At 32.4% G+C, this 18,162-nt stretch overlaps 1 protein-coding gene across 7 annotated transcripts in view; it reads right to left on the bottom strand.

Annotated features, from left to right (window-relative positions):
- Nucleotides 1-11,051: 11,051 nt before the first annotated feature.
- The window catches only part of gro (TLE family member transcriptional corepressor groucho), a 295,514-nt gene continuing 288,403 nt past the window's right edge, over nucleotides 11,052-18,162 (bottom strand). For all 7 annotated transcript variants that reach the window (XM_085810630.1, XM_085810634.1, XM_085810633.1 and 4 more), the window contains 2 exons: nucleotides 15,411-15,591; nucleotides 11,052-13,667 (listed from right to left, as the gene is read on the bottom strand). In XM_085810630.1, coding sequence (XP_085666756.1) covers nucleotides 13,560-13,667; nucleotides 15,411-15,591 — 289 coding nt within the window. In that variant the 3' untranslated portion in view covers nucleotides 11,052-13,559. The remainder of the gene's footprint in view (nucleotides 13,668-15,410; nucleotides 15,592-18,162) is intronic.

Here is an 18,162-nt window from a genome sequence, read left to right as displayed (position 1 = left end):
AAACAAAGCGATTTTAGAGAAAAATAAACTGAAGAGACCAAGGCTGTTGTTTTCGATGAACATGAGACCCTCTAATTAAAGTATCATTCTTTCATTAGTTTATCAGAAACTTACGTAGAGAATTAAGAAATTCTTCGAAGTGCGTCTAAGAATGTACAATTTCACATTAAAAAGTATGGAAATATTCATACAACAAGTTCTTGATCAGTAATATATTTAAACTCTCCCTCCCCCCCCCCCCAATATAAAGATTCATCTTGGAGGAATTGTTCAAGCGTTATAAAAACTGCCATGTGAGATATGCTTAAAAAGGAATAAAAATTTCTGTGATACCGTTTTTTATTCAAATGTATTAGAGAGATACATTCTAATAAAACACGGTATCAAAACTTAAATAATACTTATAATTCAGACTTTATTCCATATTATACAGCTGTCGCTGGGCTGGACATGCGCGGTTGCAGATGTGATATAGTAGCAAGGCCTTTTACGAATAGCATCCTGAAGTAAAAAGTACCAGATATACACGGAGCTGCCCAACCGGTATAGTGGTTAGCGTCGTTGCCTGCTGTGCCGAAAGGCTCGGTTTCGAACCTCGGAGAAGGCATGGATGTTTGTAAATGTATAGTGTCGTTGCGGCATGGCGGCTGTCTAAATATGCGGGGAGCCGATAGTCCTCTCCTGTAGTTTGATGGAAGCGGAGGGGATCCCCAATTTTGATGGAGAGCACCTCGGATCCGTTCCCCCCGAGGTGCTCTCCATCAAAATTGGGGGCGGAAGAGCAAAATCGCACTGTCAGCTGGTACTCAAGGCCGTTGCCAATGGCAATAGTATTCTAGCGCTCCTTGACACAAGGTATTTCGTGGGCTTGAGCTGACTACATCAGACAAGTCAGCATAACAACAGATATAGAAGACTAACTGATTGACTAGTTAGTCGACATTCTTAGGAGGGGCTCAGGCGGATCCTTTAATGTGTAAAACAAACTTGACTAAAGATATATTCAAATAGGATCTCGACTTTACTAAATCAGTAATAGAAGATCTGTGCCACTTAAGTGAGGGTAGTTTTCTTATTGAAAAGGCTTAGAATGGTCAAAATCTGGTATCAAAATACAGTTGACATTCGTTATTATTATATTGTGCCATACTGAGGATTTATCATTGCTACGATTAAAAGCAGCTACTTAGACAGTCATTTCAAGCTGCGAGATGTGCGGTGTTTCACAATTAAATTCGTATTTCTTGTACTACTAAACCGACTTGTGAGAAATATGCGTTGATTACTATTATTCGGTATAAATCGCAACTCATCGATGAAAAATCACGCGATCAGTAATCACACATAATTTTCACGTTGGTTGTTTCAGACACCATTACAAACACTGATAAGAATGCTAGTTAGTCTTCAACAGGCCACAGATAAACTTTAGGAAGACACTGCATAATTAGACGTTGAATAGTAACGATTCAGATGGAAGCGTCCATACTTACTGACGGCCATGGATAGGAGAAAAGCTACGTAAATTTTTATTAGTGCTCTGCTATGACGCTCAGTTTTTCCTTTGACTGCCCAATTAGAAACTATTTAATAGGCCCTTTGGCTAGATTCAATCTTCAGTTAACTTCGCATCGCTTCAACCCACATGCCGGGTGACAGGCCAGTTACACCAACCCTTCTTTTTCAATCCAGTGTTTCAACTTCTTTCGGAATTATTCATTTGCCTTGCATGTATTTCATTACTTCGTGTACCGGAAAAGGCCGTTGTCCAGCCATTTCAAAATACCTAATTTATATATGCAGTCATTTCCACTATGTTGTGAATTTTGTTTCATGAACCATCAGTGCAGTATATATAATATGTCTTCATGTGTCTCTAACTAAATTAAACAGCTGAATCAAAGTTTTGCAGTAGCAGTTGAATAATGTTTTTAATACTCGTATGTGGAAAAGGTTATTTGAAATTGGATTTCAAGTGCCTCTTTAAATATTAAACTTCCCTTCAATCGTGTTAATACTCTCATTTCTAACAATTTTTATTGAAATATTGTGATAACTGTGATTAATAACTTACATTAATGGAGAAATAAACCAAATACTACCTGAATCCCCTTTAATATACCCAATTTTGCATTTAAAAAGACATCAGAATGAATTGTTTTACTAATTAAATTTATTGCGATACTCATATATGATATTTGTGTCTCCATTTTTTACTTTAATAACAAAAGAACAGATTTTTTTTTAAAGTAATGAATTGATTGAAAGGCAATTTGTTTAAAAGACCTTAATATGTTACTCAAAGTTATAAACCACAGCTTCCTTGATTTACCACACTATCATCTCTTGATTTAGCGCTTGTATTTAATACTTCATTTCTAAGGCATGAGCTAAGAAACAAATATATAATATTTATTCAGCGCCCCGACAGTTCAATTTAAATCCCCGTTTTCGACGGCTGAACCAGACGTCAGTGACCTAAAGTTGTAAAATGTGACGCTTGACAAATTTGAACCGAAAAGTGACTTATGAGTTTGAGAGGAACCTTGCGTTCCATTGATAATAGCGAGTTTAGCTGAAGATAAATGACAGAATGGATGATGAAATAGATTAATTTTGTCAGGTTTGAAAAGTTGTAGCTTCTTAAAGTTTACCTGCTCGACGTATTTTTTGCTATTACGTTCAGTCTCGAGAGAATTTCGTGAGGAAATTTTATATATTCCTTTAGAAATCTGCTTAAAAGTAAGAATATATATATTCGCATACACTCTGTATCAAAGGGTGCAAATGAGTTAAAATTGAGTTGTCCTCCTTCTTAGGTTGGTCAGGGTTTTCCTGAATTTATACGGTTACCATCACAATCTGATTTTATGGCAAAAGATAACTCACATGAATTTCATAATTCAGTACTATTAAAAATTATTTAACGTATATTATTAACAACACATACTTTTAGCACAACATTTAAAGGTGACAATTTATTCCGATATTTTAATTAGAAGTTTAACAGGGAACCATTAATTAAGATAACCTTTGAAGTATACGGAGAAATAAATGGATCAGGAAAATTAGCATTAATAACAAGTTTCTAACAACAGTTGTGGTCTTTTTATTATTATTATTTAATTTTCCTACTATTAGCTCACATTCTCCGTATATCTTGTTCAAATTTTCAATCGTTAATAAAATACTTTTTATTCATCCACTCAAGTTCAGATACAATTTTTTTTAACTTGTAGTGGATGACACTTAATGTTAAATGATTTAAGTCCGCATTAAAAATAGTTTCCGAAAATTTTCTTCCTTTTCTGAATAAAACAAATTAATTCTGGACGACAATAGGCATTTGTGAATTATACGAGTGAGTTGGGCTGACATTGCTGATACATATGATGCTATATTTAAACTACCAGTAGTAGTAGCGATAAGCTTACAGCTATTAAAACAGTTACTTTCTGGAATATCGCAATGTGAACACAGGTGACAAACTTTCTTTATATCCTGAAAATGATATCAGCGAGCTGTTTGCTCATTCTGAATACAGCAAACAAAACAGACCTACTATATACTTCCTTTCGGTGCGTAAAATTATCCTCACAGGTCATATAAATTTAAATTATACTACTATACATTTAAACAAATAATTTTAACTGTTCAACGGTTTGTGGTTTGGCTGTTAAAAATTGAATGAACATTAAATTCATATATATATATATATATATATATATATATATTGGGCGCGGAGGGAAGAAAATATGAAGTTTTAAAACCTTATCAACAATATTTTTATGTTTACCGCTTTACATCGAATATAGCTCAAGGCATTCATAAAGATAATACGGCCGTATTCATAAATATACAATATAAGGAGCTAGACTTCCCGTTTCAGATCCTGATTACTACTTAGAACTGAATACAGAATCTCCGAAATTTTCATAAATTTTTTTAAATGTAATATTCTTCTTTTTTCCTTGTAGAAACTAAATAAATAAGAAGCACAGGAACCACGAACGAATGCTGCCCAGTTTTAAATAGACTCTGATCCCAGTCAGTTATTAATAAATGATAATTTCCCCTCATTTATAAATAAATTTCTAGATGAATTATTACAGAATCTTGATCAGATTTTTTTTGCTGCCAATAAGCATACTAGACCTTATTTTTTTTTTTTGGGGGGGGGGTAAGGTTTAGTGATTAATTACTGCTAGTTATGGGAACTAAATTTAACCATGGCAGAGCACATATAGGCTACCTGTTAATGAGTAGGGATGACTTCCTAGAAGTTTTTCGAACAGAACTGTGAATGGTCTGCGTTTATACATACAGAACGCCCACCAGTAGCCGAGCAGTAAAGTCACCAAACACTGGTAGTTCGGATAGGGGTTCGAATACGGCGAACGAAATGGATGCATAGGCGTTTCTCGTGTTTTCCCCCATGTGTAAAGAGTATACGAACCAGTTTCCCTCAAAAAGTTCTCCATGAAGGCATCCCTCCTCTTAGGCAGACAGCCTCGAATGCTTTGCCGTAATTAAATAAACCAAACCAAACCTACACATAAAGAAAACCATGAAAACTTCACACGACCAGACGGTTTAGCTGCCAAATATAGAACTCGTGCAAATCAAATATATATATACCCATTCTGCTACTCAGCCAGTGATCTCAATTTCTTTATTCTTATATGCTTGTAAATTGTGCATTTTTTGCTTTAAAAATGATTGAATTATGTTCTTCTTATGGTTCTTTTAATGTTCTTATGCCTTTACTAAATCTGCATGAAATAGTTTTAGAATTATCAAAAATTTAAAAGTTGTTTAAGTGCGGTTAAGCTTAATTTTTTTGTACCATAGCAGCTATGCTGGTTTACATTTGAAACTTATCAGAATAGTGAATTCAGTTTCTGCACCTTCGGTGCCTTTTTGCCGAGTGGGACCAAAACTAAACTTTCAATTTTGTGCACCGAAAAATCTCTCTTCTTGCTTGTTTTTGCTTGCATTTTTTAAAGCTGTATTTGGCGTTTTATGTTTTTCAGTATTTTACAATTTTAAATGAAGGTTTTTTGAGTATTTACCTTACTGCAAAGTGAGAATTGAATTAATTGAATGAGAAATATATCCATTGAAATTCGAGGAAATAAGTTTAATGCAGGGAAAAAAAAAATGCATACAGTTTAATATTCTATACAAGGAAGTCATGTGGTGTCCACATCAGACTTTTTCATATATTTTTATTCCGAAACTGCTGAAAAATGATTTCAAAATTTTGCCCATATGTTTCATCTTATTTACCTTCCCTCCATTCTGTTGCATTTTTTGGCTCCAATAACTTCAAAGAATCCGATTTTTCACTAATATCGCAAGCAGAGTATATGTTTAGAACAAAACTGCGCATAAAATTATTCTGATTACAATGTACAGTAAATTGTAATGCAATTTCTTCATTAATTAACACTATTAAAATAGTATGTCAAACCTGTGTACTACTAATGGCATCATAAGTTAAGCCTTAACCGATTCTTTCCCATATTAACATATATAGATACTTAAGCTGATTTAGAATTCATTTTAATAGAAATGGTAATGTAATTATTCCTTAATAAATCATAGCAAAGCATATGAAGATTTGAATCTGTTCAAACTAGCTGTTGACCATTTGACTCACAGTAGACCAGTCTAGCCTTGTCTATTAAAAATGATGAGATTGAGAAAGAATTCAAATTATAACTATTACAAACATTTTTCATTACCTTACTTTTATTAGGCTTATTTGCTAGAAAAATATGCTTTGAATAGTGGTTTTTCCCAGTGTCAGTGCTGTCATGCATTTATTTTGCTAAAATAGGCAGTGGTCTACCAGTGGTTAAGCAGCAGAAACACTGGTAATTAAACTAATAAATTTTGCATATTTAAAAAAAAAAAAAAAAAAAAAAAATGCGAGTTTTCCCGGTATCTCCATATACAATGCAAATATGAGTCAATTTTCTTTAGAAATTCTATGTTGAAGAATTTTTACAGTGAATGCTATGCTTCAAGTAACCTTTACTAATCTTGCTTATTTTAATAATAGATAAGATCCACTAATGGCTGAGAGATTAAATTTATAAAAATGCGCACCAGTAGTTTCATTTTGGTTTACTGAAAGTAGATATTTTCATAGTTTCCTAACATAAAAGTTAATCCACTAACTTGTAAAAAGTGGCACACAGCTGAACACCAATAATTTGACATAGTGAACAGGTAGGCTACATGGATGTTTTCATGGTTTCTTTATATAATTTTAATACAGCCCAATTTTCCTTAGAAACTCCATGAAGGTGCCTTTCCCATGTGGCAGATGGCCCTCACGTGCATCACTGTAACCAAATAAACAAACTGCCACTGAAAGTCCTCCATAAAGACCGTCAGTCTAGTAATCTAAAACTTCAACTGAATACAACCTCAACTTATGTCTGGAAAGATTAAAATATTTTACCTAGCTTCCTTCCAATAGAGAACTTATGAAACAACTGAGGGGAATTCTAGTATTTAGTGGATCTAAGATTTCAGAAAGACAAGATTGGTGTTCTCAACTTTTTTTAAACATTTTTCTAGCATTTTAAAACTGAATTAAACAGCATAGTTTAATTCATCTTATTTGCAACCTTATTTATTTCTAACACAAAATGCTTTTTCATTTATTTTTAGACGGACGAAAAACTCTTAATGGTGATACAAGATTAAATTGATCTTAGCTGATTTGAGATAAAGTTAAAATAAATTATTTTATTCAAACAAAGTCTATGAGCGTTATCTTGAAGTTTAATGAACATTTGAATAGTGGGTACACTTGACAACTGAATTCAAGATTATCATTCTTTCATGCCCTACAAAATTGGATAGATTTTATGCATTTCCTTTCTGCAAAAAACTGCAATACTATGTCAGTGAAATACGAGGTTTGAACTCAAACCACAAAGCATAGCACTCATTTAGTCATCTGTAACCACTATGTCATCCAAGGCAGCATTTCCAGCTGTTGCTTGTATATATTAAAAAAAAAAAAAAAAAAAAAAAAAAACTTACGAATATTTTGAGCCTGTTATATCCAGCAGTTCTGGCACCCTAAGGAATAGGTACAAAACTTGCCCCCACATATTATAATTATATTAATAATTCAAAGCAAAATATATTTTTATTTAGTTTTTACTAAGGGGGAACACCTCAACTGGCAGCTTAGGCAGTTACGTTGAATATGCTTGGAGTTGGCCTTGATTATACTTGTTCAATATTCCTTGAATGGTAAACAATAAACACATCATTATGAAGTGAACTTTCATCACAAAAATCAAAATTTTTGCTATTTTATATGCAATAGGAAAATGAGACAATTTGAGGAAGAATGGTGTATTGTATAGATTAATTTAGACAATGGCATTTTTGACTATAATAACAATGATCTGCTAGCATTATTATTTAAAGAAAGGGGAGACAGCATGTAGCACTGCACTGAAACCATCATATTATTGATAATCTTATAACTCAAGTCAGTAGTAATTTACAGGATGGGGGAAAATTGTTAACTTATTTTCCCCCCACCTTGTAAATAACTATTGACTTCTATCTATCTTATATAGATTTCTCTTCTGGGATTCCCATTTTGTGGTGTCAATTTTTCTTTTTGTCTAATAACAGATTTGAACCAAAGAAATCACCTTAACAAGGCATCCAACTGCAGTGGTTCCCAAAGTATGAGTCATACCTCAAAAATAGATTATTTTGATTTGGGGTTGCGAACAATACTGATGTTATTGGAGAAGTCAAACAAGAAGAATCAGTGCTACATTTGTAAATCTTGCAGGGCTACTTTCAACGGTTTTCTCCAATTATTATTCGGCATGCTATTTTAACCTAAATTTTGAGTTTTTTTTAGCAGAGTCAAAGCTAGGGTTTTCAGCGCCCAGGGACAACTGAAGATTTCGCGCCCCCTACTGCTTGCCAAGGATGGAAAACATTTAATTCTAAAATGTCGTAACATTAGTTTGGCGCCCCTTGGATTCTGCGCCCGGGGACAGATGCCCCCCTCTAGCTACGCCCCGGTTTTTTAGTGTAGGTATTATAACTATACAAATTGATAAATATTGTTAGTAACTTATCATTTTATTACTTTTTACCTCCACCCCACTTCCCGGGGTTGACTAGTGTGCTGGCTGGAATGAGCAATGAGGTGCTGCTTGTGGGTCTCGAAAAGCAGCTTAGCTTAAATCCCAAAAGTGATCAAATAGTAACTTGGTATTGTGGGGCATTGAGTTAGCCTGTGTAGTGCTGGTGGGAAGCAAACTGATGACCAATCAAATTATCAGGGGTGCCCGCCGTTTTATGTTCCGGAACAGGGAGTGGTGACCTCTTGGGCCCGGTTCATTGGTCATAGTCTTAATTTCTTTGCTTTTACCATACATACTCAACTGACCATTTACTCTCCACTAACCTGCAAACCTCAGGTCAGTATTATGTTGGAATTCCCTACATTCAAATATGTCTGGAACCTATGATGATTCCAATTCCTGGTCTTAAAATGTGTAACATTCATTTAATATTTTATAATTAAAGCACTGAAAAAAATACTTTGTTCCTCACCATCATCCATTGGATGTCTAGTCTATGAAATTTAATCAAAATCTTAAATGCCGTTTCCGTATTCCTTAAAGTTTAATTCATACATTTATATAATTATGTGAAAATATATTTTGGTAAGTAGAATAAGCAGATACCATCTACAGTCAAAAGTCTTTAATCTGGACCTCAAAGCGACAAATTTTCTGCGCATGCGTGAACGCGTAATACTTTCACGCATGCGTGTTTAATGTATAACGAACGGCATAAGCTAAGCTAAAATTATCTATTTCAGCTAATGTTGCAGATTGCGTTGTTCCTTAATCTTCGAATTGGATTCCGCTTATTATTTTTTGCAGACTGTTAGAGCAATTTTATAAAAGTAAGGTTGAACTTTCGATTATGTCAAAATAGAATTTCCGATTCTGGAGCTGCCAAAGGATTTACAAAGCGAAAGCATATTTCGATGTCCATTAAACAAAAAGTGGAATTGCTGCAAAAAATAGATAAAGACATGAAGAAAGTGACAGAGAGGTGATTTGTTTCTCTAACCATTCCGAAATCTGTTTATCAATTTCACGCTGCTCTGCGGGGACGGGGGGGGGGGACATCTCGGCACGCAATGAACTGGAAGTTGATCAGTCAACCGCTCGGCTGCTGGTGGCTGATTTAAATGAATTTCCTCATCATTATAAATATCACGAATACGCATAAAATAGTTTTCTGGTTGCAATTTTCTAATCTCGACTACGCATAATGTATGCTTTAGGCATGCGCGCGTTAAAAGAAATTTTTAATATAGTAAACAAATAAATATTAAGCTTTTTTTCGTAAATTTTGATACCCTTTAGATCACAATTGCTGTTTATTTCATAAATTAAGATTTCATATTTTTAATTGTATAATTTCTGCATGCCATCTTACCAGATTTAAACCGATGATCTATAATCTGGAATCGCCGAAGTCCCGACGAGTCCGGATTAAACACTTTTGACTGTACTAGATATTAAATAATTTTTAAAATCACTACTACAACAAAAACCTAATTATTTGACATTCAACTAACGAAAAGGCCCACCTGCATGCGAATGGTTTATATATATATATAACCCTGGTGAAGCCTGGTAGTTCCAACCTTGTTTCCAGGTGAATGAGCTGGATGCATGGGCTTTCATTGTGTTTCTTCAGGTGTATGTATACGAGCCAGTTTCTCTTAGAAAGTTTTACATGAAGATATTTCTTCCCTTAGGCAGATAGTCCTAGTGTGCTTTACCATAATGAACTAAGCTAAACCAAACCAACTAACCAGAGAGCTCAAGTAACCGGAAGATTTAAAAAAAAAGAAAAAGTTGCAGAAAAACTTAACAAATGAGAAATTTGTCACAACATTATACAGCTTGTAATATTAACATGAATACATTACCATCAAGCAGTGTGACTGACGCTAATAATGGATAATCATGACTCTATTATCTGGCATGTGACATTGTCCAAACTTTTCAGATGGTAGAAAGTTTACTTTAGTTAAAACTTTTAAGATCTGTAAAATATTCCAAAGAATAAATAAATAATTATTACTTTTTTTAATTGAGAAAACATAGTTTTTCCCTCTTTAGTTATCCTTTGTGTTAATCTGAAATATTTCAATGAATAAAAAAATCATTTTTACATTTTTTTAATGAGAAAACATCCCCCCCCCATTTAGTTATCATTTGTGTTAGCTAAATGCTTATAAAACTTCTCTTAAGAGTAAGAATTCACTGTATTTTCTAGTACAAATTATAAATTATGAAACATGAAGACAACCTACAGTCATTTTGATTCAAACTGAATATTTTCACTTTGTAAATAATTACCCAATCCAGGTCAAACTATGTAATCAAAAGAATTGTTAGGAATCCTATATAATATGGGTTAAATGTTTAAAAAAAAAGTGTAAGGTAGGTGCAATATACATTATGTTGAATAGCTAATTATTCAGGAAAAGAATGAAAATTAGCAACTCTTTATTTCCTTCATTCCCCTGCCAAATCCAAGATGCATCTTTCTAAAAAATTACACATCTTAGAATCAAAATACTTTTTTCAATTACTAATTATTCTAAAAAACTTAATTTTTTTTCAATTACTAATTTAAATAAATGCTTGTTATTAAAGTAAAATCAATTGCTAAGTATTTTCTGAATGTAATTCAGGAGTTTTATTTCATCTAATTAATTTTCTTAGAACTAAACAAAAAAAATTTTTTTTTTTTTTTTAACAGTGGTGGTGTACTGAAATTAAGCAGTGCATCTCTGAATTGGAAAATATACATTCAAGCTATTAAACTTACATAAATTACTGAAGTGCAAAGTATGTTTTTGAAGAGCAAAAATTTTGATATTTTTTTATAAGTAACTCGTAAATACGGTTCTGTGAATAATTTTGTGGAAAAAATATGTAACAAAATAAGGCAAACACAAAAAAGCATGGAAGTGTTTATTACAAAATAGCACAACACACAGCGCGTCTCCTTCTGACGGTACTTCCGAGACTCTTGTACAAGTGTTTTTCTACTTATATATTTTTTAAATGAAAGATTATTAAACAATAGCTGATTAAGTAAGAAACAGATGATACATCATCAGCTATTTTTTATTAATCCAAAAATAATATTATAATGAATATAGCAGACTAAAAAAATAAATTGCATTTTTCCAATCAGGCAAAAGGGAGGAATTCACTTATATAACAGGAACACTTTTAAGAAAAAAATACTTTCAGAGAAAGCAGATTCTACAAAATGTACATCTTTAAATACACATTCAACAACTGAGTTTTTTTTTTTTATTTCTAAATATGAAACAGTTACTAATTTTCTGAGTGCTCTGTGCTATGACCTGGTGTATATTAGGTAAAAAAAATTAACAAACATTTTTTTAAAAATATTCATAATAAAAGAAATCTTCAGTAATGTTAATTAAAATTTTAGTTTCTAAAAATACATGTACAATTAAATGACACCATTTAAATGCTAATGCTAAGACCGAAGTTCCCACATATTTATCAAGAAGTAAAAATACCATGAATTATAGATACATATAATAAATAAAGTTTTAAGATGCTTAACAACATATATTTTTAATTAATGAAAGTTAAATTATATTGATGGATATGAAAAAAAATATATATATGATTTTTCTAACTTTCCACGTATTTACTCAGTTCTCCAAAGTCTAAATATTTAGTGTGCACTGCAAAAGCGAACAAGAACACACGACACACCCGTAAAATTTTTAAATGTACAAAAAGCACTTCATAATTAACACAAACTTTACACACACTAAAGGTTCAATTCTTCTGTTTCAAATATAGATGAACATTAGCAATTTTTAAAAAAGGAAATAAAACATTGGAATGTTATATGAACTTGGAAAATTAATAATTGTAATAGTTTTAGAAATATTACAATCATAATTATTATCGCAAAGTAAATAGTCTTAGAACTTTAGATAAATAATAAATAATACTTGAATTCTTCATGCACCGATTGAAAAAGGAAGAAAAGACTGTGGGAAATTCCAAACATATTTTGCATACTAATGAAGCAAAATTTACAAACGAATTTATACAAACATATTTTGCTTTAAAAAATATTTGAAATAGGACACTGGAAGTAAGACCTAAATTCAATTTAACCAAGTAAAATTGATCAAGTGGACTTATTATGCCTGCATTTCAGATTATTTTAATTAATAAACTAAAAATTTTATAATTATAATGCTGTGCTTCCTCCAAGTTCATGGAAGACAACTTGCAAAAATTTTAACACAGTCATTGTTTTCACAATCTCTTAAAACAATGCAGCTTCATAGTTCCAACTGTGCATACTGTTTCTTAATTTTTCAGCTATATATGAAAAGTAAACTTTTTTAAATAAACGCATAATTTTATTTTGAAACAAAATAACAAATTTTCATTTTTTTATCATTTATACAAATCTGAAAATGTTACATGTAGTAAATATATATTAAATAATGACTTTTTAAAAATATCACAAAATTCTAAAATTTTATTATATTTAATTATAGTATTTATTAAATCAAAATTTAATGTTGATAATTCTATTAAGATACTCAATAATTTGAGAACTTCTATCTTACACTATGTTAAAAAGGGTGAATACTGTAATTATTGATCAAAGTATTTAACACAACAGGCAATTAATGAAAACATGATGTTGCCTGAATTTTCTCAACCCTGAGTGCTGTTGCCCAATTTAAACATTTATTAACTACCTAAACTTTTCTGAATAATGATTAAAACAAGGTAAAATATATGCCAGCATAGGAAACAAGAGTTTCAGGATGTCCGTCGTAACAGATGTTGTAGATTTCATGTTTGGTAACTGCACATTTTCGAGCACAACAGTGCGCATGGAAAAATAAATCACATAAGAAAAAACTGGACCACTGTGATAGGCTAAATGAATGAAAAATTTGTCCTTCCTAGGCGAAAAATGCAGACAACTTCCTAGCCAAATGTCTGTACAAGACCTGTAAGCCATTTACAGGCACTGGAAAATTAATCAATAGTAGGTAATGGAAGATAGTTATGTCCAGTAATGTGACATCACACTTCCATAACACAGATCTTTAGTATGCTTCTCCACGAAGCTATGTAATTGCTGTTTCACCAGTGCACTAGAACATCATGAAGAGTGTCAATCAGTCATGAAAAAAGATATGATGGCCATATCTACAAATTGTATTGCCCAAATTGCAGGCACTGCTTATCATCAAATGGTAAGGTACTTTATGAACTGGAACTAAACATCCAGGTTTAATGTCAACCACTTCCAACATTTGTTAAAAAATTCTGTAATTAAACTATTCACTGACAACACAACTTTTGCTTCTTCTAGTATATTTTGTCTCCATACCATGGGAATGTCTGCATAGTGGTCACCAAATAGGAGGAATGATGATACTTTTAATAAATCACTTCATAGACTGTTGCCTTCTTGTCACCCGATCCTGTTACGATATATTTGTCATCAGACGATATATCGCAGCTCAGTACTGAAGATGATTCTTTGGACTAGGGAACAGAAAAAAGAAAAATTAAATTTTAGAATATAACTCATGATACTCACAAACATAACAAAAAATATGTATATAAATCACATTTATATATTTTATTCAGAACTTTCACTTTTTCTTAAGTATCCATTAAATTTTTTTCTTTCCTCTTATTTAAGAACAATTCAAAAAGTTTTTGCCCATCATTTATCTTTGAAATATATGCCGCAATTTCATGCTTGGTAACAACACATTTTCAAGTGTAGAATATGGCTTAAAAAAATAAACCACACAATAAATAAACAAGCAAAGCAAACAAACAAGAGGGGGATCACTGAAATATCTAGTAACATTTTCAAAAGCATAACATGTATTAAATAATTATCCTGTCAGTACAAGGGTTAATAGATGTAGTTCTTATATCAGAGGGTCCTGGTTTGAATCATGGGTAATCTGTGGTTTTTTAAGTAGAGCAAGGAGTTAAATGCTGTCACAATATGAAATTTCTCTAAGACTATTTTTAAGAAATAGAGATGGAATTCCACAGAAGTCTAACTGCCTATACCAGAGCCCAAAATCTCAGACCAACAACTCCTTACTTTATGGGGCTATAGGTATTTGACGATCACCAAAATAATTATTATTGCCTTTTTCTCCTATTATAATAACACACTTTTGCATAAAATTTACAAACTGTATCAGATCTGCATAAAAAATAAATTAACCCATAATAGTGACAATTACTTTGTACTTCTCAATCAAGTGGAAAAAAAAGCAAAATTGCTCAATTGTAGCTAACTTGTATAACATGTAAAACAGAATTTGCAAACCTTGGAAATACATAAGTACATGTCTTATTATGAGGCTGGTTACAAAATTAATTAAGCATTTCTTCTCATAAGGTTGAAATTTAGATTAAATTTAATAAACTTAAATTTTGGATTAAATATTCATTCATATCAAAAGAAAACTACAAAAATAATTCATAATATTCTTTACAGATATATAAATTTTAACCATAACTTTGTTATTATAAGCTTTAATTTAAACCACTACTTAAAAAAAATACATATACGAAATGTGAACAATCCTGTCCTCATACCTGCTAATTTTGTATCTATGTTTTATTGCTCACTTTCTTTTTGAAAATAAATGGTTTAAATATCATAGACAATGAGTTAAGTGATAACGTGATTTAATAGTGAAATAACAGTAGCTAATTTTGTCAATATTGTGACTTTTATTATTTTCTAACCTCTTCAAAACTAACACATAATACTCAAAGATATTTCACGCATTTGGAGAGAAAGAATAGCTTAATCTCACAATCACTGAAAGGTCAGGATAAAAACATCAGAATGCACAACTTTCATGTATCGAAAATGAAGTATATTATAAATATATAATGGAGTGTACAGTACACTAATAACATCACACAGCATTTGGTACTATCTGCAATGATCTTAAAATATATTCCCTGCAAATATGATGGCACTATTGACCTCAAAATTTCAGACCTTACAACTCAAGCCACAAAAAATTTATGCACATATGCATGTACACCTATTTGAGAGATTATTATGAAGATACTCAAAATATTAAACTATTAAAAAATATTATTACTTTTATTAAATATTTTTAATTAATTTGTTGCAATAAAAAAATTTAAAAAGGACAAATAAAATGCAATTGAAGTTTTCCTAAAACAATATAAAAGTTAATAATGTATAGCCATACATGATAAAGAAATGACAAATATTACCTGGAATATACTTGCACCATATGGAGTACGCCAAGCATTTAGGAGGTTGTCTTTACCTGTAGACACAAACCATTTGCCACATGAAGCAAATTTTAAAGAAAGTACACAGCTCTCGTGTAAATGCAATTGATACTTATCAGGCTTGGTACAGTGTAAAACTTCAACATTGCTGCTCTCCATTCTAAAATTGAAAATACCTCATTAAACATCTGACAAATTAAAATATAAAATAATAATAAAAAAAATATTTAAAATCATAAGGAAACCAAATTTTAAGTTAAATTTTTGACACAACAATTTGGTATATATATGTAAATTCATCTGCTTGAGGCAAGATTACTTTCTTATGTAATACTTGTGTGCCAGTAAAAACTAAAAACAATGATAGAAATGCATTCTGCACCATAAAAGAAATAAAACTATGATTTGAATATGATGGCAAGAGTGCAGTTTACAACTAAAAAGCTTTCAACGAATAACTGGCTTATAACAGCATTATGCAAAGGCAGTCATCATCCCAGCGCGTTTCTCAATAGTTGCATTTATACTGTTAATTATTCCATACCTCATTAAGAATCAGCCAGTGCTCAACTACTACCATCTATTATAAACAATTTTCACCATTTTTGTTTTATCAAACATTCATTACTAGCATTTGCCATAATCTTTTATCCCACTTTTAATTTTTCTTGAATACAAGGGAAAGAAATGAAAGCAGTTCCATGAATACTACATTTTTCCTTCACTGAAATTCAGCAAATACACTCTGCATACATATAAGCCTTTAATATTTATAATTTAAGGGGTTACATGGGTTTCATCCGAGTAAAAATGGCGTATTTTCAAGATTTATTTTTCATATAATAAATTAAATATTTAATTCAATTTTTATCTTAAAGGTACATATTTAATAAACAATTTCTGAAATTTTTGAAAAAAAATATTAAAAACTCCGCCATTGTGACGTCATTCCCGGCGAGCTCTCCGAAAAAAGGTGCATTTGTGTTGACAGCAGAACTCCTAGCAAGATCATCTGAAGTGGGAAAAAAAAAAAAAAAAAAAAAAAAAATCTGTGTTTTAGTTAAGGCTTCAAACTAGATATTGGACAAAGGGGGAAAAAAAAAGAAAATTCGATAAAATTTCGTGGCATTTGGGGGGGGGAACACCTTTGTCCAAGTCCTTGTAAATTGTATCTCGAAGACCTGTTTAAAATTTCATCGAGATCGGTGGAGTAGTCTTCGAGAAATCTTGACAACCGACTTTAAAAAAATAGTTTTGAGAAAAACATGTTTAAAGTTTTGCTGCTCAGGATTTTTAGGATTGAACGACTTTCTCCGTTTCTTGGGTCGATCTTTTCTACGAGCACCGTCCACTAATTGAGATCTTGAAACTTTGGGCATTTTTAAATATAATTTACTTTGGACACTTATAACCTCAAAATAAACCTCGTGGTTCAACAAGTGATCACCAAATGAAGTATTTCAACTAGTTGCCCTTAGAAAAAGAGAAAAGTAGCCATAAAGGACAAATGAACAATAGGCAAGCAGCTGCTCTTTTATACCTGCGGCAAGCGGAGCCCAGGTAGCCTTGTGCGTGCCACTTCAAAAGGCTGTATCTCCGAAACTATTACTCGGATCAACTTGAAATTTTTTGACAATATTCGAGAAATGCTGTAGATTTTAATAAGGGAAAAAAAAGTTTTTTTTAACCCTTGAAACCCATGTAACCCCTTAAATATAATTCTGTCTATGTAAAAAGACCCTAAATGGCCAATCAGCTTTTTCCAGGTTCAATTTCCAGCAATTTAGCAGTGGCATTAAGTCCCCCGCCAAACATATTGTTGCACCTTTTCTTCTCTTCCAGTCTGACACCAGTTGTTACATTATTTTCTTCTTTCACGTTTGTACGGGGTTCGTAGATTTGAAGTGAATAACGACGACACTTGATGAAGTATCGAAACATTGCCAGTATTGTCAAGACAGCTCCAAAACACGTTTTACAGTCGTCAATGAACTACTATAAACACGCTGACACGATCAGCGACACAGCCTTCAGGCTATCAGGCTGGCAGTGGAGACAGCCTTACTGCAAAGCACCAGAGTACAGCTTTCAACTCTCCTTGGTCGTTCTCGGAACTCCACGTACTCTCGACACTCTCCATGCTACAACTCGCGATGCACTCGACGACAAACAGAGCACACCTCACGACTTTACGGTTCAGTTGTTCGCGGAGCTCAACACGCTCTCTCGACGATGCACTAACCGCAATACAATAAGACTCCTTCGGTGCACTCGACGAGCCACTTGGCACTCGTTGCCTGGCTGTCAACTCGATCCACTCTGCAGGCACTGACACGATAGGCGAGACACACACTAACTGACTGCGGACCAGCAGGGTTTATATAGCTTTTGGCTTGTGTTCGAGAACATTCTGGGCTAAGCCGGTAAGAATTCGTTCAAGAAGGTTCTCCATCCGTCCATGGTATATCGCCAATTTTGTCGCCAAATGGGCGATTTCTCGCAAAATGTGGCAACCCTGTCTTCCCTTGCCATTTAATTACAACCTAAAACTGCTTTGTGGGGAAGCCATCTTACCACACCTGTACATTTCGTAACAATATAAATTAAATAAGAGTCACTGTTTCCTTTAGAATGTCCTCCATGAAGATAACTCTTGCACAAAGCAAGTATTCTCAAAACTATTTTTTATTCTTCATGTACTTTGGTTTAATTAACCTAATTTGTTAAGTAT

This window comes from Stegodyphus dumicola, chromosome 2 (assembly GCF_044657685.1).
Source record: "Stegodyphus dumicola isolate Sdum_Otavi_A_Nest chromosome 2, ASM4465768v1".
Classification (NCBI taxonomy): domain Eukaryota; kingdom Metazoa; phylum Arthropoda; class Arachnida; order Araneae; family Eresidae; genus Stegodyphus; species Stegodyphus dumicola.
Note: the sequence above shows the minus strand (reverse complement) of the source record. Positions and strands in the feature narration are given on the sequence as shown.